At 41.1% G+C, this 22,134-nt stretch overlaps 1 protein-coding gene across 8 annotated transcripts in view; it reads right to left on the bottom strand.

Annotated features, from left to right (window-relative positions):
• The window catches only part of NLGN1 (neuroligin 1), a 420,011-nt gene that overhangs the window by 285,725 nt on the left and 112,152 nt on the right, over positions 1–22,134 (bottom strand). For 3 of the 8 annotated variants that reach the window (XM_064385267.1, XM_064385268.1, XM_064385269.1), the window contains exons 1-2: positions 17,264–17,818; positions 5,094–5,899 (exon numbers count right to left, since the gene is read on the bottom strand). In XM_064385267.1, coding sequence (XP_064241337.1) covers positions 5,094–5,586 — 493 coding nt within the window. In that variant the 5' untranslated portion in view covers positions 5,587–5,899; positions 17,264–17,818. Of the gene's footprint in view, positions 1–4,580; positions 4,641–5,093; positions 5,900–17,263; positions 17,820–21,964; positions 22,052–22,134 lie in introns of those variants that run through there. The other 5 variants (XM_064385263.1, XM_064385264.1, XM_064385265.1 and 2 more) reach the window with 4 other exon arrangements.

Here is a 22,134-nt window from a genome sequence, read left to right as displayed (position 1 = left end):
CTTGGTGAGTAGCAGCAGAGTTGGGGATTATGGACCTGCTGATACCACAGGGAGTAGTAAGGATGAGGGCTCTCCAGCCAGGACTCAGCATGGAAGGAAGTGAAAATTCAAATATGTGCAGGCAACTACTGACACAAATACACTACATGCAAATAATTTGTTAAGAATTTTCAAAGCAGCCTAATGAAGATATAAACCCTTTTAAAGGGTTGATGTCCCCCAAAATACACACAAAGGAATATTTTGTAAGATTGGAAGTCATTCTCAAGAGACCCAGAGCCCTAGCAATGGTCTGCAAAGGCATGTTTTTAGTCTACTGACAACATAACTTATTTTGACAGAGCTCTGTCTACAGTGATGGAGGCTCACACCTTAGATTTCATATTTTTAACTCACATGGTCATAGAAAAAGGAATATTTCAGCAATTTTTGACAATTTACCATCTACTCTTCCATCACTTTGATATTATTTTGTAAATGACATCTTTAGAATAAAGGAATACTGATAATTAATTGACAACTTTGCCAGTGGAAATACACATTTTAAAGGTCTCAGCTTGTCTTTTTCTGGTTGATTTCAGAGATGAAATTGGTTTACAGAAAGATCTTCATTTAAGGGAGTCCACAGGAACTGCACAAGTTCTATTAATTGCTCTTTTCCAAGATCTGATGATAAGCAAACAGTTCTAGGGTAGTTAAATGGAGTACTGGAAAAAACACTCTACAGAAACACAAGGTAACAGGTGAAATTTCTGCTTAGTCTTCTAAAGAATATTTCACATTGCTAAGCTTAAAGCCCTGAGGTTATCAGAGCCTCTTACAAAACAGAACTGATGTAACATATTCTCTATTGAAAACAAAGGGAGATCAAAGCAGGATGAGATTACAGCAGTGTGATTTGTGTTTCAGTTCCATGAATATATTTGTGTGTATGTACATTTGCTCCCGTGCGTCCATAGTAACCACAGCCATAACCCAGAAAGTATGGTGTGGGGAGCTTTGCTCTGAAAATCAAGTAGCCCATTAGGAGGCATAAATATTAATAGAGCTGTCTAATCCTACACTCTCAAATGAGGTAGTTCAGATCATGAGTCTTCGCATTTAAAATTTATTCACTGCCCTGACTAGAATAAGAAACAGAATCCACATGCGGAGAAGTCACTGATATTGGGCGGTCTCTGAGCCGCTGATAATTCCTAAACATAAAAGTAAGGATCAAGTGATTTCTTTCCTTATTCTACACCTAAATCTCCTACAAATACTAATTTATCCAAAGCTGCATCTGCCTGGCTCCATGACATTGAGGATATACCACCTACTCCTCCACATTTTCACATGGAGGCATCTTCAGGCACCATGAAAGCTTCAGTACAGGTTCCTAACAAGGAGCACACTGTCATCCCAAGTGCAGAGCACACAGCACCTGGGCGGTTCTTTTAGTGGTCATATAAGTGATCCTTTCCAAATTTTATTTATGTAGTTGTCATCAAAGTAAGAAATTCCTGGTGCAAACTGTTGCAATGGAAAGAAATTAATATCGAGTATTAAAACACCACAGGTATGCTTAAAGCAGGATGCTTGACCTCCTAAGAGATAAGGAAGCATTCTGGATCAGAAGTACAATGTTTGTGTTTTGACTATAAGGTAAATGTAGAGGTCTGAAATGCCAAACACTAGAATACTATTCAGGTAATCCCCAGAAATGCTGCAACATTTGTCAGGAAATTCAGGAAATGCCAGAGAATAGACAATATAACTAGTATCAATCATTAAAATGGTATAACCTATAATAAACCAGGGTCTATTAAAATTTAGAGTTATGAAAATGAGACTCAAAAAAGTAACACAGAATTACTCAGATGCCTTTGCACTGATGTTCCAAAACCAGCCCTTGCAAACATGAGTTTCTACGTACCCAAAACAAAATTAGCAACCTCTGACCTTGATGTACCTGAAGGAAAAGACGCAAAACCAGATGTTCTTCCTTTATTTTTGAATCAGTAAATTCAAGGTCAAGTAACTGGAATATATGCCTCCTTTTTGTTTTGCAAAAAAACATGCTGAATTTTTTCATTTCTTTTCACCCAGCTTCAGCCTATCATTCTGTAGTCTCTGCTGTGGGCACATCCAAATCCCAACAGGAGGTCATGGATATAGTGCTCATTACCATCTCTAGCATGACTCATGGATAGAACTCCTTTCATTTCTACATCTATTTTAATAGATTTCTCCCTGTTCTTAAAAAATTTGAATTTTCTAATGTCCCTCAGCTGACAATTAACATAAATACTAATTTATTTATTTAATTCAATCTATTTCATGTAGTAAGAAGGAATCAAACCACACGTAAGGATAGCATATGGTTGCTGCTTCAGTCACTTTCATCTTACATATCCTTAATGAATTAAAAAGATGGTGTAAAAGTCTGCCTCTGATTTCCAGATTTTCTCCTTCCAATAATTTTCATCGCTGTGATTATGTGACTGTAACCTAAAAATCCAGCAAAAGGGAGATTGTTGGGCCTTTCTTCTTTCTAATACAAAACTGATGCTATTTCCCAGCTGCGGTTGCTGCTCAGTTGCTGTGACTCTACAGCAACTTAGTCCTGCAGCTCCTTTTGCCCCTGGCTGTGGGGACAATCCCAGATCAGGGTAAATCTCAGGTTATGCAGGGGTGAGTAGAGTGAGAGTTATTCAGAGAACACACATTGCTACAGATATCTCAGCTGCCCAGCTGAAGGTATTCAGGAGCTCTCTGCACTTGTCAACAGCAAAAGGTAGGCTTTTTATGGTGCTGTGTCTGCAATGAATCTAAGTGGAAAGGTACCTACTGAATTTCAAGTAACTCTCTTTATTCTCCTTCAGGCCCACAGGACAATAAAGCATGACTTTCTCAGCTACTGGGCTCTCCCTCCCTTGACTTTTGCTATTTTTCTGATTTTTTTTTTTAATGCTCTCTGAGAACAATGATGGGGATCTGCATCTTTATTTATGACTTTGTGAATCAGCGTCTGGGTGATAGGAAGTGAAAGTTGCTCAGCTAATTACACACGCTTGATGAACTGCGTAATAACTGCTGCAGCACTGCACATTAATTGAATGCATATAAATGACAGCAGTTATTCTAACTTGAATGATGTGTGAAGAAGTGACGTTGCTCACAGTGCCCTGATTATCTTCATTCCCAGCTTTGGGAACCCAGCTTAACCAATTGTACTTTTACAGCACCGAGCAAAAATTCCCTAACAGAAAACAGAAGATGCCTCAAAGCCTGACACTTTACGCACAAATTGCTTTAAGTCACTGAAAGTGGATTTAGACATATCAAAAAAGCATACATTGAGCAACTACAATTAACAATTAATAATTAACAGCTAGCTGCAACCAGCAGTTAGGAGCTGTAAGAGCTAAAGCCTTGGGACAAGGTTATCCTCATTTAGAGCCCAGATACTGCCTTAAAAACCTAATGCAGTGTTTAAAGAGTTACATTTTGCCCAGGTCTAGACATTTCTGCTATATGCTTCCTAAAATGTATTTTTTTGGAATAACAGGATAAAAGATAAATGGATTACAGCTAATAGGCTACTGTGCATGTCTACAGTACTCTTTGCTTACCCCAAAAAGCATTCTAATTCACATGAAGTCCAGCTCTAAGGAAACACATTATTTTAAAGAAAACAATAGAGGAAAATCATTTGATGCAAAACAAACGTGCATAGTACAAAATTAGTACTTCAAAACTAGCACCAAATGCCTCCTTTTAATCAGTACCAAAATAGACCTTCTCTGTTGCATGTCAGCTGCTTGAGGAATTTGCAAATATTCACAAAGAAATCTGCAAACTCTTCCATAGTATTTAACACAGAAAGGGGAGAAGCCAAGATTCCAAAGCTTCCAAAAGCAGTCTAGCTCCCAAAGTACCATGTCACAATATTTTAACAGTTCCCTACACCCCTATTAAGAGTTTTTGGGCTTTGACAAAGAAAGCTGTAATCACAGAATAAAGGAAATCAAAGCTCACTTTTAGAAGCGCGTAAACGAAAAAAAAAAACTGTTTCACATCTACACTTCAGAAAAGTTAACCCTGTTCCAAGAAAACAGGGAATTTCCTGGAGAAAGCCAGTGCAGGTCTCAGCCCTGCATTACTGTATTGCTTCCCAGCCATTATGCCACAGTTCTGGAAGGGAGAGCTGTGGGCTGTGCCAGCCCCTCCAGTGGCAGCAATGCCCATCCCAGGGCACAGAGCTCCCTCCTCTGCATCCACACACAACATCCCATCCTCTGGTGCCACTGACACTGCCCAGAGCCTGAGGCCAAGAGAGAAGCTGCCAGCACTGTCACTGGAGAGAGTGCCAGGCAGAGATGCTCAGGTGCAACCAAGTCCCGACTTTACCAAAGTTATCTTCTGATCTGTTATACACGGACCTCTCTTTAAACACCTCTCCACCAGGACAAGACAGTCCCTAACAATTCACAGCACTAGCAATCAGCCTCTTTCACCTGTATTATTCCTTCTCCTTTTCCAAGATTTCGATCTCTCCCCCGGTTTGTTTGTTTGGTTTTTGTCCACTTTATACATACCTCCTTTTCTACAAATTTTCTTGCCGGGTTTTCTGGCACATTCCTTGGATATTCTTTTGACTGAAAAATGAATAGAAGACTAGAAAATAACATGGAGCTCCGTCACAGACAGTAGGAGCATGCAACACCACTATCTAACTTAAATATGACCTGCTTTATTAGGTGCGGAAGATTCTCAACTTGTGCCTGCACATGCAATGGAAAAGATGTTGATGCATCTTCCCAGAAGTCAGTGGGTGGCAATGAGAATTAGGCACCAACTTTGACCTAAAAATTACACGTGCTGTGGGAGAAAAAAAATGAGTGTAGACAGAAAGAAAGAAAGAAATAAAAAAATTAAAATAAAAAAAGCCAGGACAAATGCACACAGAGAAAAGCAGCATGCACACATGTAATAAGCTGGCATGCAAACAGAGAAAGCCATGCAGGCTACCAGTACACATGAATTAATATTGTTAGAAAGTAGAACAGGAAAATAAAAAGATCTCCCTGTTTCGCCTGCTATTAACTCACCATCCTCGGTTGGGACATAGATATTTAAATAGAGGCAGTCTTCGTTCTGGTCTTGTACATAGGTTGAAACTACATCCAAGTTATTAGTAAACCACACGGGAAGCATGACTTCAGGCAACCTGCCTTCTATAATGTTCTGGGGACACACTGGAGCAAACTGGGTGGTGTTTTTGATATCTGCCCAGGGAGATGGAGGCTCAGGAGGTTGAAAGCGGCGCTCCCCTGTTGGAGGGGCAGCGTATGGAACCCCGAGGAACTGAATAACGGGCCCCAAAATTTCATTGTTAAGTTCCTTCTTAATCCCTCTTATCTTGCCAAAGTTGGTGGTCACCACTGGGTTGGTATCATCCAATTTTTGGGAGGACACAGCTGCAGCGTGAAGCAAAAATCCAAGTATAGAAAAAGCAAAAGTGGCATTCAATCCCGTGTGTAGCAGGCGGACCACCGTTGCTCTCCATACACAGTTCAGCCACATGGATCTTGGAAAGGCCATGGTCCCACATTAGTTGTGTAACTAGAGTGAAGCAATCTGATTTGTATCCACTGGTGTAAAAACAGGGCGACCGGAGGAAACAGATCAAGTTTCCTAAATAGGCGCCTGTCAGAAAAATCTCAAAAGGCTTTTCATGCAGTAAGTATCTTCCATTGATTTCACACTTATTGAAGCTGCATCTTCACTCAGCACTATTTATCAGACTACATCCTATTGACAATTCTGTTTTCCATAGCAGCAATATGAAGAGAGCAGCCATTTACTGCAGAATCCCCTCTTATAAATCAAATCCAGTTAGCCGCAGGTCTATATCCTGGAGAAAATGAAAATAAATCATTAGTATGAAAGCGCTAATATGAACAGAGTGATAACTAGGTGTTTAACACGTTATTTACATACATTAATGTTTGCTAGAGTCATGTAAGTTAAACTGCAGTAGTTTACGGGTCCATGAAATGGCAGGTGAAACACTGATTACTAGATTATCTGTAACGTCACCTGTTGAATTTCACAGAGACTTCTCAGGAGAAACAGGACTCACAGAAAATACATTTTTAAAATTCACCTTTTCAAGAATAAGAAATTCACTGCCAAGCTATGTTACGTAAGTGTTTATGTTAATATTTTATTTAACTTAATCAGCTCATAATCAATTTTCACCTTGTTTGCAGAAGTTGATTTATAAGAAAGGAAGTAATTATTTCTTAAAGCAGAAGATGGGAAAATTTAGATAGGCAGACACACTGAAGATCCAAATTAATTTTATTTCATTAAAAGCAGTTTATAATACATACAAACATTTTGTTTTCATTTCAAAATATAGCATGAATTACTGTGCCTATTCACAATAACCTGAATTACTATGCTTTATGTGGTTTTCTGATTGCTGATGAAGTTCACAGATAGACTCAAATGTTCACATCAATGAAGGACTAAAGTCTGCTTCTGCTGATGTGAATGGCAAACTCTGAATTTGCACAGAAGTACCACTGGACCTCTGTAGGTTGCTGGGGTTTTTTCAGAACTGGTTTGGAAAAGGATATGAACAAGCAGCTTAAGGAGAGAGCTGTATATCACAATTTTTGCATCAGATCAATCCTGCATTCCTTATAAAAGACTGATTTCAGTGAAAAATGAAAACGCATGTTGAGAGCACTCAATTCCTACCATCCTTAATTTATAACATAAACAGTGAGCATTCCCACAGGACAGGAGGAGTCTTAGCTTTCATATATCCACATGCTGACTGAACAATATCCTAGAAAAAATAATCAGTTAGGATCAGAGACTGTATAATCTGAAATTCCAGATGCTATTTTCAACTACTTTAGCTCAGAGGTTGTCACACAAGGCAGTGTTCCAGCACTTCTGAAAATTGCTCAGTGCATATCATTATATCTTCCATATTCATGTGATACATATTTCCAACACGACTTACAATATCCTATTATTTAAGATGCAGTGTTATACACAACATAGCAGTGTAATCTTACACTCCCTATTAAGCAGTGTGTAATGCACAAGAAATGTGTTTTGCTTTGTATAGGAAACACTTTAAACCACCTGCTTTTGAAACAGCATTGGCAGCTTTAATGAGAATTGGTTTTTTTATCATGTCTATACACATTGTGGAGAGAATTCAAAAGAACGGCTTGTCTAATAGTCAGACTACCCTGTAGTTTGGGTTATTAAAAAGGAGATTGTAAAAGCTATATAGGACAGCAGGAGATTTGGTTCATGTCTAGTGTTCCTTTAGCTCTGAACAATCTATCTCAGGAGGCAATAAGGAGATAGATGAAGCTTTTCCGCAATTTTCTCTTTCCCTTTCTTTCTCTGCTAATTCTAACACCTTCACTGTGAAACTGCATTAACAAACAGGCTTATGTTCTTCATCCTCCTGCTGAATATTCTGAGTATTTGCTGGAAACTCACCAATTTAGCTGCAGAAAATAATTCCCCAAACTTGATGTGTGTGTTTACATTTACTTTAACACACTTACATGGAATGGCAGGCATTCCCTTCATGGAGGATTATTGCTTTATAGAATTTCAGATTTTGGAGGGAGAACAGTACTACTTGAGAAATAGTAAAGGCAGAGCAGGCAGACAGGTTTCTGAGCAATGCACATGGAGAGATGGAAGCCTCTTCCTTAGTGGTATTCAAAACCTCCACAGCCTTTTCCACTGGGTCTTAAAACCCACCAGGGTTTGTTTTCCTCTCAGGAATGGAACCATGCATCTTCTCTTCCTTCTCAAACTCAAAATTGTAAATAGTAGGAACTTTAGCTCAGTAGCTTTCCAGCTAATTCATATGGTTTGGGGAATGGTCTGGGAAGGTCTGAGTTCAACAAATCCAGCAGAGCTCTTGCAAGGAAAACATCCTTCTTCATTTCAAGGTGCTGGGTTTGTTTGATGTGCAAAATTACCAAGATGCTACTAATAATTTAGCACCTGTTTTCAGTTCAAAAGAAACTTTGTAATACAATTTTGATACCTCAAATGGTAAATTCAATGTAAATTCAAAGCCAGTTCTAGAGCTGGACTATAATTCTAACCTTGTCCATCTGCTGGTTTGTCTTTGCAGCTGAACAGCTCTGCTGTTATCTACAGTTCTGGTTTGCCTACCATGGATAAGGTTTTACTCTGAGACAGGATGCTGAAAAGGTAAGAATATAATTCAGTTCAGTGTTTGCTATTCCTAATTAATTAACTGTTGAGCAGTAGCCTCCATGAAGAGCTGGATAGGCTATAAAGGTCAGAAAATTGTCAACTGCTTGCAGGATTTGAATCAACATATTTTCATTGTATTTGTAACTTGAATTTTGGATTTGCTCTTTTCAAGCCTTTCTTTTTAAATGTCTAAGTAACACTTTATTTTTGAGACTGAGAGGTCAGATATTCAAGCCTGTCATTGGCTGCCCTGAAGCTATCACATCAAAACCACAAACTCAACGCAAATAAAAAGACTGAGATTTATCAAATCTTTCAAGACTTTCATGACAAAATTTCATTTTGAGCACTAGGTACAAGAGCGAGCAGGGAAGCTGACCAGGATCATGTTGAGAGTTAATGCTGGACAAAATTCTCCCCAGTCTTTCTCCAGGTGATCTACACAGGACTTTCCCTTGGTGTCTGGACTCAGCTGAAGAGGAATCAGTGGGAAAAGAAAAGAGAAGGAATAAACAGGAATGATCAGGGAGACAAAAAGACAAATAAACAAAAGAGGAGCAATGATAAATCTGGGACAAGATTTAGTATCAAAATAATGTGGATCTGAGGAGGAGGAGGAGAAACCTTTTCAGATTTTTCTGCTGTCTTGATTTGAGGATCACAATGGCTCCCTGTGGTAACACAAATGAATTCTACTGTAAAAGGTATTTGATAAAGACTTTCATGCTCTTTCAAACAGTCTATACTATACAGAGTTTTTTTCTATCTATTATTTTATTATCTTCCTTTCTGAATTTAAATTACTTTATAGCTCAGATTCTGAAATACTTTAGAGAAGCATTTAGTATGCTGAGGAGTGAGCAATCCATGAGAGCTTCAGTGCATCTTTGCATTTCCAATGACACAGGGCACCCCACAATGGGTCACATCTGCTGCAGTCTGCAGCAGTGCAACTCCTCTTTGCTACTCATGCCCAGACCTTCAAATCTTAAGGGGTGGTTTGATCTGTACCACCATCAATAGCTCCAATGGATTAATAAAACCTTTGATGGCACCCAAGGCTTCTGGCCATATGTCAGTAAAGGCTATTATTATTACCATAAAAACCTCCCAATCCCCCGAAAAAAGCTATTTTCTTTTCAGCTGAAGGTGTATTCTGTGATTTGATAGTCCTGCTCAAAAATTCCTTTCCACTAGTAAATCCCAGTTGCACAAATATTCAAAGTAATTGCAAGAGTTTAGAATACCACATAACACCACTTCATTTCGAAACACAAGTGCTGTTTTGCAGAACCAGCTACATTTGCATCCATTTTTACTTACAGCAGTCTCTCCTTAGAACTAAGAGCCCAGAGATGTTTCATGTGTCTAAGAAGAAATTCCTGTCCTAAAACACACTGTGAAGCCAAGCAGGAACATGGACAGTGGTACAGAGACCATTAGAGGAAAGATGAGGGTGAACACTGTGTTGGTGTGACACACCAGTTGTAAACATGACCAGACAAACCCTCAAGAGATGCAGCACAACATTTCCCATCTCTTCTTTCACGTTTCAAGTTAGCAAGGGAAGCAAGTCCAAATACAGTGTATTTTTTCTCAACTTCGTAGTAAAAAAAGGCCAGGTTGATGGGATTTTGAGCAGCCTGGAGGGGAAGGTCTACCAAATCTAGATGACCTTTAGAGGTCCCTTCCAAACCAATCCATTCTGTGAAACATTTTAAAACAGACATTGCTCTTGCATACCTCCTTAAATACTTTTTCAGAGGGATGGGATTTGCATGGGTTTAGTTCAAGAAGTTAGCTACACTAATTTAAAAAAAAACAGGTGAATGAAATTATAATAGAGGAGACTGGAATATTTAATACACGTAAGAAGGGTACAGCTCTGGTGGGGTTTGATCAAATCCCACACGCCAGCATCCCCTCCACCTCAGAGCAGCCACAGGTCTGGTAGCTCCAGAAAGCTGCTCCAAATCCAGCCCTATTGAGATGCAGAACCTCTGCCAAGATGGCCAAGGAAGGCATGAATAAGACATCATCTTCATGGGCTCACAGTCCCACCCCACATTAGGATGAGATTACAAGTGTCATGTTACACGGGAGCACAAACAACCCAGTGGAAAGGATTTCCAGATGCTACAAAGTTGTGTAAATATATCACTCCTAGATCAGAGAAACTAATTCCTGAGTGCCCTCACCTCCATTTAATATGATGTTTTGACCACTATATCTCATAACCAGTTAGTGAAAAATACAGTATTTAAATACTGTAGTATGAAGTATCAATGCAGTGCTTCAAAATTAGTGAAAAGTTGAATTAAAATGGGTGGATGTCATAAGACTCCTTTAAATGCTGATGTATTTTTCAACTGCACCAAATCTTTGCTGTTAGTCATTAGTGGGTATATTCACTAATGCTTTTAACTAGTATTTTCATTATCAAAAAAAAACTTTGAAAAATTTCTGCATCTTAGTTTGCCAAAATAGGAAGATTTCTGATCAAAATTTTATATTAAACTGTTTTTAAATTAGAAAAATTAAGCTCATTAAGGGTGTGTTAAGTCTTATAATATTCCATTTACTTATACCAATAAATAATTTTCTTAAAATAGTTCTACTTCTTATCTGAAGTAGTTGTTTATATTACCTGAAGTTGACTACAATTTTTTAATGTAGACTAGAGCTGTCTGACATTTTGCACAATAAGGAGGTAATGAAATGGTGATTTTACCCATAACAGAAAGAATGGGTAACTCTGTCACTTATGTGTAAAGTTTTAGACAGCTAAGTAATACAGATTTAAATTAAAAATGACAGATGCACTGGCTTGGAATATAATGGGCACTGAAGTGAACCTTTATTCCTTTTAGCAGCTTACAGTTAACTCTTAAATGGACCACACATTATCCTCACTTTTGAGTACTGTAACTATTCAGCTAAATGATCAAATGGCCATTCTGTTGATGGCTGCTCTGTGCTTCAGGACAAAAAGATTCCCTGACCTACTGCAGAAATTCCACTGAACTCATGTTAATCAGAGGTCATCCCAGAGGAAAAAATAACCCAGATGTTTCTCATTGGAGAGCTTCAGTATCAAAATCTGTGTATTGTATTTCATCAGGTCAAGTGGGAGTTGCTTTGATTAATAGTTCATAAAATATACATGTGCTTCTCATCTGATCACTCTAGCAGAGGGTCCAGAACCCACCCAGAAACTAACTGTCCTTTTGTTGTCTCTTTCAGGTGATAAATTTAGTTACAGAGTTGTTAGCAAGGTTCTTCACCTGATATATATTTGTGCCTCACCCTTGGTTCACTGGGTTTAATCGTATGAGAAAAATTAATTGGATTTTCTTTGCCACCTTTATTACAACTATAATATCAACAATAATACTACCTTTAATACTAGTTCAGCCCCCGAGGGAAGCTTTCATATCAGATTCATAAGAAAGATATCACTTTTGTATTTTCCTGGTGGAAATAGTAATTCAAGCTAAAAAAAAGCTGGAATACAGATAATACCACTTCTTGAGGGAGAGCTCTGCAAACAAAGATGCTTGAATGAACTCAGATTTGTCCATGAATTGTTGTTCTAGCTGGATACAATACAGTAACAATTCCAAGCATACAAAACCCTTGTTGTAGAGCTAGATCAATAACTACCTCTTCAACAAGATTTTTTTTTTTTAAGAAAAAGACCAGCAAACTTCCTTTGTGGCAGAAAAAGGAACCCATGCTTTTTGTTCTTGATCAGATGGTCAGGATGGTCCCAGCTTTATCAGGATAATTGAGATCAAGTTCCAACTCATCAGAAAATTCACAGACGTATAAACATAATTTGTTAATCACAAACCCAACATCTCTAACTCAGCTCTGAAAGTGCTCTTGACTGGTATTACCAGGCTTTCCAGAACTGCAGAGAGCACACTACAACTTGAGTGCAATATTGGCATTAGAGGGATCTATCAGCTTGAAGAGGTTGTTTCCTGTGATCTAGCATTCTGTACATCTGTGACTTTACTTGCATTTGTTCCAAAATGAATTTCATGCTTAACTTGTTTTTCTTAATTAAACTTCCTTTAACAGTTTCTAATATGTGCATTATTAAAACTCATTAGTCCCATTCATGCCTGCCTGTCATTTTTGGCTTCATATTCATGTACCAAAGAGCTCTGCTGCTTTATATAGGAAGCAAATTAAATAATAAATATGAGAACTTGAACGTTTTATGAGTGTCAGTATGAGAAAGTGGCTGCAAGGCCCATAAGGTTTCACAAAAAAAAAAGCATTACAGCTAAAGCTAACATGCTGACACATCTCTGATCTATAAAGTCTGCAGTAATGGTAGCAGTAAAGTGTTGTGCCATAGATGGGGAATTTTTCTCTCACATGAAATAGAAATAGGATATAGCACAGACTATATTTACCGTTGTAAAAAAATTTCAAATAAAATTTCCCAAAAGCTTAGAATATAACACCATTAAACGTCTACAAAGATTTACTCATTCCATCCGACTTCATGTGTAGCTCCTATTATTCAGCTCCTTGTCCTCTTTTCATTTTCTACCCCTGTCTGTGAGGAAGAGACTCATTTCAGCTGTAGCAACCAGGCTCAGTGCCCCTGTGGTCATGTCCTGGTCATGCTGACCATGACTCCAGTGACCAGAGGGTTTCCTGACCCAGCAGCTGCATCTCATGGTGACTGCTCCAGGGCCCAGATTCTCCACTAAATAAACCATTATTGTGAAACCAGTAGAAGAAACAAAAGCCTCATCCTACAATGCCTGTTTTGCACAGGCTCGAGGATGTCAAAATATTCAGTCTATCTGTAAGGTTTCTCCTGACTAAATTGTCATTTTCTCCTCATGAATATTTCTAACACTGTGTGCCTACATAACACTTTACTGCTTTCAAGTACTGTTTTGGAAACTGGGGGACAGGGCTGGGAAGGCAAAAGTTAAGGAACAACTTTAAGTTCAGATATTGAGCCTAAAAGCTTCAGACAAAATGTAATTAAATAAAAGTACAAAATGCAACATAAATGTATTCCCCTCATTAAATTCCCAGAACCAGTTCAACAAGTGAGCTAATGGCTTCTCTAGGCAGGATGTGATTGAGGAGATTTAGAAAACATCTTTTTAAATTGCCATTTAAGTTCTCTGCTTCGTTAAAGGAATATGAGTTACTTGAAATGCAATAGTTGTAAAGTGTCCTTGACCACTTTTATGATTTCACAGTCACGTGTTGCTAATTTCCAAGCATTACATTCTCCCTTAATATGGTGCAAAAGACCTAACCAAGCATCAGCAGAAGGTAACAGGCTACCCAAAGGCAACACTAAAACTGATTATGCAGAAAATATTATGAGGACAAAACAGAAGAATTCAACAAATGGGGTAAAGAGAACTCAAATTGCTTTTCCTTTAATGGCCTCATGTTTTATTTGACCACAGCAGTGGAAAAACCATGTTACCCTGCTGTGTGCAGCCCAGATCTTTACATGGCTTGGTAACCATGAGGATATTTACAGTACAGACTCTGTGCCCCCTGGTTTCCCACAGCTGCTGCTCCCTCACTCCACCTTTTGTTTTCTAGTGGGAAGTGCTGTGGTGGAGAGGGTGCACAGCAAAACTTAACATGGGACCAAGCAGCCAACTAGTCACTTTTCATCCCTGGAGAGCACACAAAACATCATTAATGAGCAATTAATAGTGATGGAAACAAAGTCTGCTGTAAAACATGTGGGGTCTTCAGAGGCAGGTGGAAATGAGCAGCTGAGTCACCAAGAAGCCAAAATTATTTCCTCCTGTAATTCTGCTAGTTCAATAGTAATCCTGGGGAATGTAATGCCATTATTTGTTATTAAAAGTACAGGATGTGCTCTCAATATGCAATACATCGTGAAGTTTTCCCATTAGGTGGGGTTTTTGTTTTGGTTTGGTTTTTTGCATCCCCTAGCTCCCTCTCCCTCCTTTCCATGCAAACTCTTGTGCAACACCTGGGTATCGGGGCAGGCATTCCCCTCTGAGTGCTTGTGCTCCCTCACAATGCAGAGCTCAGAACCAGGGCTACAGAAATCGAGACATGCCTCGAGAACATCCTTTATTCATCAGTCAGGACCTATTTTTTACCATTATCTATTATTTTATCACCTGTTATACTTACCATGGAGGGATATCTGGGACTAATCAGAGACTATATCATTTACTGGATCAGATTGATAACTGCTCATCCTTTATTAAAAGAAATCCACAGAGGTTTCTACTGGACCTCTAGAAAAATGTTTTATTTTCATTATTTGCTTTCAAAGAATGTCTGTCTCCTTTTGCCCCTCTTTTTCCACTATTTAATTTTTAAATAACTTCTTTCTCATGTGATTAAAAAACCATAATAAATATGACATCAAGCAAATAATTCAGAGCTAGCCAAGGGTCTGTAATACAGCCTTATATCTCTATTACAAAGGAATGTATGTTTGCTTTTAATAAAGAAAGGCAAGCCAATCCATTACAAACTGAGACCACATCTAAGCCTCTGCTTTCTTCCCTTTTCCCCAGGCTCCATTTGAACAATTAGAGTGGTTAATGCTGGCGTGCATGCCAGCGGATATTAAAAATGTAAACTGATAAAAAATACAACTACCACCATTACCATGTTCAAATTCCTCCATTCACTTGCAAATCAATTTATCTGCCTACAGCCCTGTCCCAGTCTTTAAATAACCCTCCTCAGCAGACTGCTCCACCTCCAGCCAAATAATCCAGAGAAAACCCACTTTGTGAAAGATGTTTAAGCATCAACAGCTAGGATATTATCTTCTTACCCTACTCTAGGAGCAGGGGTAAGATAACCAAAGCAGCACCAGGAGAGCAGCTCCTCTCCTGGCTCCTACACCCACTGCCTCAAACAGCCTGAACCACTCTCATGGCTTTCGCTGCTACCTCACTTAATCACAAAACAGAGGTGTTCAGCCAAATCCTGCTTCCCAGCACACTTAGCATGATTATCCTCAGCCTCATTTTTCTTCCCACAGTCTGCATACGATTCGCAGGAAAGGTACAGGATAAATGGGATCTCTTTGTAGGTACCTGAGGATCTCCTAATCATTTACTGCAAAACTGCTTTTGCAACATCACTGCAATCTGCAGCCACAGCCCAAGAAAAACGGTGCCATTTATCAAAAAGTAACTAAGAAGCAGTCTTCTTTAACCCTGCACCAGTAGTAGAGTTGGGGAGGGGGGGTGTGGAAGAAAAAATAAATAATCCTTCCTAACGACCATTCCCAAACATGGCTACGTAGCATTTGGCTCCCAATCTGCAAATCTAATTTCAAAGATGCAGAAGTGGTCGGCATATTACAGCTGTTGAGCCCACACAAGTCTCAGTGCAGTCAATGGGAATCAGGATCTTTGAAAATCAGGGCCCTGAATAATGGGCTCTATTTCTAAATGCTCATTTATACCGTGCATGGGTCTTTCTCTTGTCAGGTGCCTGTAATAAAGTACGTGCAATTTCATAAGTATCCTTTGCTTCAACTAAGCCAGACCAGAAAAGTAGGGGAAAATGTCCCAAAGCTCACAGTACTGTTCTTTCAGCAATAACAATACTCTGTGGATGCAACAAAAATGCTGCTACTGTAAAAAACAAACAAACAAAAATACCAACCTAGGTCTTAAGGGAGCATGAAAAGGTTGTTGTGAGCATTGCCAAAAATACATGGTTTCGGATGTGAATTATCTCTGAATTTACCAGTACAGTCTTGTCCCACTAAGACTCTGGATAAATGCAAATATTGCCACAGTGGATGGCAGTGCTGGCAAAAAATAATTCCTAAAACAATTTCTTACACTTATGCTGAGAAAAAGAAAAATCTGCTTCATTTCAAATTCACAGAACATCTAAACGTGCTAAAAACATTCACTTTGATATTTATAGCTTCTATAAGACATATTTCCATTTTATACTAGTGGATTTTAATGCCATAGTTGTTGGAGCTAAAACAAACTGGCCTTCCAGAAAGCAAACCCAGTGTCAAACTAACATGATATTCCTTCAAAAGGTCAGCAAATTTACAGAACGAAATGGCCAGTCCAGAACGTGTCACCTGCACCAGCAAGAACGCAACACTATAATCAAGCTCTGGTTTGTTTTATTTAAACAGTTATTTGAATGTAATTGCTCTGAAACCATACGCATCGTTAAAACGATTCCAGATAACATCCTTTCTCCTGATTCCAAGGTAACTTTCTGGCTTTAATTATAAGTCAATTAATATTAAGTAATTTGACTGATTAATTTTAATTAAACCTGTTGAAAATTGATTTTCCTTTAGCGAGTAAAGATGATGCTCTAGTGCGATCATCAGGAAAGGAGGATTGGGGGGGGGGGGGGGGCGGACGGGGGGGGGGGGGAAGGAGAAGAACCAGCACTCAGCACCCAGGCGAGAAAGAAGATGTCTGAAGAAATCAGAAAAGCCTTCCCCCGGCAGGCCCGGCAGCCGGGCGGGGAGCCGGCGCTGCGGGAGGCACCGGGGGCTGCGGAGCGCCCGCGGAGCGCCCGCGGAGCTGCGCGCCCGGCCCGGGGCGGGCGGCGGCCCCGGGGCGGCGGGGGAGGAAAAGTTCGCCGGGGCGGCGGCGGAGGGTGCGGGGGGTGCGTGCGTGAGCGCGAAGGCGTGCGTGGAAATCTCCCCGCGAGCACCCCCGCGGCCGCGCATCCCCGCGGGCGGGCGCCGCTCGGGCTCGCGGGCGCCGCAGCCCCGCACCCGCAGCCCCGCACGCATCCCCCCGGCCGCGGACACGCACACACCGGCCCTGGCAAGCCGGCCCTGCCGAGCGCCCCCGGGCTCAGCCCCGCGGCCGCCCTGCCCTGCCCTGCCCGCGGCCCCGCGCCCGGCCCGCTCCATCCCGGCGCTGCCTCGCTCCTCCATCCCTGCTCCCTGCTGCATCCCGGCCCGGCCGCCCCCCTCCTTCCTCTCCATCCCGCACGCCGGGAGCATCAAAGTATTTACCAGTTCACGGCCGCTTTCCCGCAATCGCAGCCGAAGCTGTAAATCCGCTGGATTCGCTTCCTCCGGCTCTCCCAGCCGCTGGGAGCGGGAGGGCTCCCAATAGTGCTCCGGACACTTCCCAATTATACCGATTTTTATATATTTTTCTGCCCTTTCCTGGGATCGGGGCGCGGGAAGGGGGGGCTGGAAATCCCCATCCGGCATCCAGCCTCATCCGTGCCGAGCCACCTCCATGTAAATCCGACCATCAGGCAGGCAATGGAAATGATCAAACGCTACTTCTCTCCGTCTGCAGGCAGATAATCCCACTAATCCAATAGATCTCCCCCGATCCGAAAGTGCCCTCCAGACGAATCCCTTTCGCTCGATGTCCGGCGGGCGATCGCGGAGCCGCCGCGGTGCCCCGAGGGGCGCGGCAGGGGCGCGGAGGGGCGCGGAGGGGTGTTAATCTTTTTTTGGCTCCTGGATGCACGGCTCGCTCAAACCGCCGAGATCCCTGCTTTTTCCCCCTATTACACGTTTCCACTCCAAATTGCTGCTGGATGAAAAATGGTACAAAGATACCCCCAGCGGCGGCGCGGCGAACAGCGCGGGCAGCCGCGGCCCCGCACCGCCCCGCACCGCCCCGGGCGGACCGGCCCCCCTGGGACCCTCCCGCAACGCCCCGGCCCCGCTGCGGGGCTGGGGGGTCCCTCCGACGGCCGCGGGCAGCGGCACGGAGCGCACGCAGCCCCGCCAGCACCGGGGCACAAAGGGATGTGCCAGAGCAGGGTGGAGATGCTGCACACACCTGAGCGCGGGTGGGCTGCTGCCCCTTGCTAAGTGGTACCCAAATTATGTAATTTATGTATGGTTTGCATAGAGAGATGGGGGTTGTACTCAAATATTTCATACTGGTGTAATTTAAGATGATGCCATGGTCTTACTTAGTCGGATCATCACTGTCTGCACATATCTTAAGTGACTCTTTTTGTTTCCCCTTGCTGTTTCTTGAAATATTTTACTTACTTTTCACTGCTTTCTCTCTATTTCTAATTGAGGAACAAAAGTATTCTCCAACCCCAGCCCTCACGCTTTCTAGGATCACAGCAGACAATGAAAGTTGACGACTCAGGGGATGTGGGGAGAAAGGAAGGCCAGATCAGAAGGGAAAGGAGAATAGTCCTTTGAATGCTGATAGGTCTATTCATTTTTAAGAACAGCCACAATCACACGTTAAAACATCCCAAGTTAAGCCTCTTGCAGAGAGCTCATTAACATCTCCCGTTATTTTAGGAGAGACTTCCCTTCACATTGTGTTTAAAATCTGTATTTTTCTCTGCTAACATCAACCTTGGTTTAAAATATTGACACTAACTGAGCACAGCAAACCCACTCATGTTTCCAAGCCTACAGCCCCAGGCAAGGTCTGGAGGTGCCCGAAAATTTGATAAGCTTTTGCACCCTCACCTGAGAGCACATCCCAGTGGAGGGAAGGTCAGCCCCAGCCACCCCTGGGCTATTTATGTCTCTCAGTCCCACTGAGCATCTGGATCTAAATGCCCATGGCAGGAGTGACAGGACACAGCAACAATTTATCCTGTGACATTCCCATGTACAGGAATAATTCTGTCCTGGGCACGTTTTTTGCCTGTCTCTATAACTATTACAGTCCATGGTTAATTAGGAAATCCAGAATCCTTCAGTACTCAGAAATATAACTCTTTTGCTGTTGCCAAAAGCGTGCAGCTCTCAGGTACAGGAGGGAAAGGCAGAACATACTCTGCTGACAGGGCAATCCCATGAACGTTATGTTAGTCTCAAGGGAATACTATACCAAAAAAAAATCAAAACTAGAAATGAAATTTGTGTATGAAAATCAATCATTTGCCACCAGCCACAGACCAACCAACAGCCTAAAAACTATCACCAAAGGGGCAATACCAGGTGAGATATCCTGCCACTCTTCATCCACACAAAACCCCAGAGTAGCTTTATCATTGGGTTGTTCTTTATACTGAAAAGCAAGAAATAAAGATTAAATAAAACAACAGCACTCTCCTTGCCACTAGATAAGCCACTGGAATCCAAGTGTGCAAAGTTTTATTCTCCTTCTTGCAAGTAGGATGTATTTATCTTCCATGGGTCCCCTGAGCTACCGCATGAACATCTCCTTGGAATGCTCTATCATTTAAGCAGATGATCCCCTACTAACTGTGGGGGGAAATCAACCCATTTATCTCTCCACCATGCCTTTTGTGGGTGGCAGGAGCTGACAATTTACACCCAACTTGCAACAATCCCACCTTTGGCCACCAAGCCTCCATCTGGTCCTAACCCGTCTTCACTCGTGCAGAAATGGCACCAAACTGTTGAGCACGTTCAGTTGTTCTTCAACTCCCTCTCTCAGCAGAGATGTGTGATACCACTTCAGTCACACACCACTTTTGCTCTGGCCTGGCCCCAGGGTTGGGGTCCCTTTTCAGAACTTTTCCACTGTCTTTCACTCTACTTTTCACTCTACCCGTGCTGTGCTTCAAACATTTCTCCCTCCTTCTTCCCTCCAGGGGCCTCAATAGCTCTCCTTTCATGCAAAATACTGCTGGGGAAAGAGGAATACTGACTTGTGGGAGGGAATAGGATTTGTCTCCAGCCTCAGAAAATTGTCCAAGAAGGGATACTTGGCTGGGAAAACAAAGTATAGGAAAACAAAGTATAGGGCAAATCCCTCTATACAGAGATAGGATAGCAATAGCTGAGCCTACATATGTGGTAATAATAGATTACAGTCTAATATAGTAAAATATGACATTCCTGTATCCATTCCTGTGTGATGCTTATTTAACCTATTTAACCATCAGTTTACAACCAGGATGTCCTTGCCTGTAAGAGCTAAGTGGCTTGCACACATACTTTTATATGTGTGTGTGTGTATATATATATATATATGTATATATATATATATATATATAAAAATAAAAGTTTGGGATGACATGATCTTTAAGGTGCTTTCCAACCCAAACCATTCTACGATATACACACATTTATCCCTACCTATAAATGTGTAAAGAGTGTTTGGATTCATTTGAAACAAGGGAAGAAGGGTCTGTAATTGATTAGAACTTTGTTAAATATATTTTAATACACTGCATGTCAGAAAGAATTACACTTTCATTGCAATCGAGGGAATGCAAAACTGGTTTAAAGACTGGTATTATTTAATATTTAGTTCGGCTGAGTCTTGATAGCATTGTGTTATCTGCATTTATTAAAAGATTTAAGAGAGAGCTAAATTTCCGTGGACTGAAAATCCATGGAAATTTCAAAGGCCAGCATCCTGCAATAGTCTAAAATTCCCCTCTGCTCCATTTTCTCTATTTTAGGAACATGAAACCCTTCATACAACCCTCATTGTAAGCAACTAACCTTCAAAAAGAGCAAAACATACAATCAAAAGCTAAAAAGAAGAAAGAAGTTCCCAACTAGCAATCCAAGCTAAAATGCACATTGAGATACCTAAAGTATGCACCCAAGGCTTTGAAGGTAGGCAAGTTTTTGATGCAACACAAGTTTCATGAGCTATTGAAATATGCAGCTTAAAACAGTCAAGTTTTTCTTTGAAATATAAATTTTATCAGACTGTGTTTCTCAAAAAAAATTAACCTTTCTAATAGATGGAACAGGTGGAAGTGTTTACATACACAAAATACTAAATATTCATTAATTTGTTTGTCTCAAGATAGCTCATTAAGTTGTGTGTTGCAATAACTTAGTTAAATATTTTCTTTGATTTCATGAAACTTAAGATTGCTCATCTCTGTGCATTTATATTCTTTAGATTGCCCGGATTGCCAGATCTTTAATGAAATTATAATGCCTGCCTATGAGCTGCTGTAGTTAGCTGTAACTGCTGAGTTATTGCCATTCTTTTGGTTGAACCTTGCCAAGAAGAGCCACTTAAAGAGGCCATCCCTCTTCACAGAGCATCTCCACAAAGATGCCCTGACATCTGCACAAAGACACAGGGCCCTGACAGTCCTTCAGGCACTCCAGACATGGTTATCATTTGCTTTCTTCTGTATTGTTCTTTTGTACTAAAACAACTACATTTTTAAAAAAATACAATTCTTTGTTGTATGGCAAAGGGCTCACTTGAGACTGGTCAGAGTTTCACATACCAAGAGTCAAGAAAATTAGCAGCACTAGTCTGAGTGCTCTGACTTGAGCTGCCTCTAGCCCACAGAAGTCCCCAGTACTCCCATCCCCTACAGCTTCACCACCACCTCTGCTGCCCTTCAGGGCTCAGGGACACCCATTCCCTTCCTCCCACCCACGATGGGAGCCGTGCATTTTGTCATCTGGTGGGATTTGTATTCTGACATCACACAGGTTGTCCTCGGTGACATTCACTTTTTATCATTAGCACCCTGCACTGGGATGTTTAATTGGCTATGTTGTATCTCTGCACTGTAGATTTATTTTGCATTTTCATTTAATTAACAGCCATGACCAGTGGCCTGATAGATGGCAAAGCATTCTGTGAAGTAGAATCCTACTGGATTAAAAGATTTGCTGGAATGTTTCAAACACCCATTCAGCCTGAACTTCTCAAAAGCAATTTTCTCTAAAGTACAGCATTTCCAAAACACAGTGCTGGAGGACGTGGGAAGAGGAAGAAAACAAGACCCAAGGATGACACAAACCCTGCTCCTACAGACTCACCCCTCTCCAAGTGTTGACTGGATGCTCAGATGAGCACAATCCACCCATGGTTATTCTGAGATTCAGAATTTCCGGTTCTTTTGGGTGCTGTTAAAAGACAGATATTGATAAAAAAAAAAGCCATTGCCAGTGTTCTTACTGGAACTTAATCAGTAGATTACAACACATTA

This window comes from Passer domesticus, chromosome 11 (assembly GCF_036417665.1).
Source record: "Passer domesticus isolate bPasDom1 chromosome 11, bPasDom1.hap1, whole genome shotgun sequence".
Taxonomy (NCBI): Eukaryota; Metazoa; Chordata; class Aves; order Passeriformes; family Passeridae; genus Passer; species Passer domesticus.
This window is presented reverse-complemented; position numbering and strand designations above follow the sequence as displayed.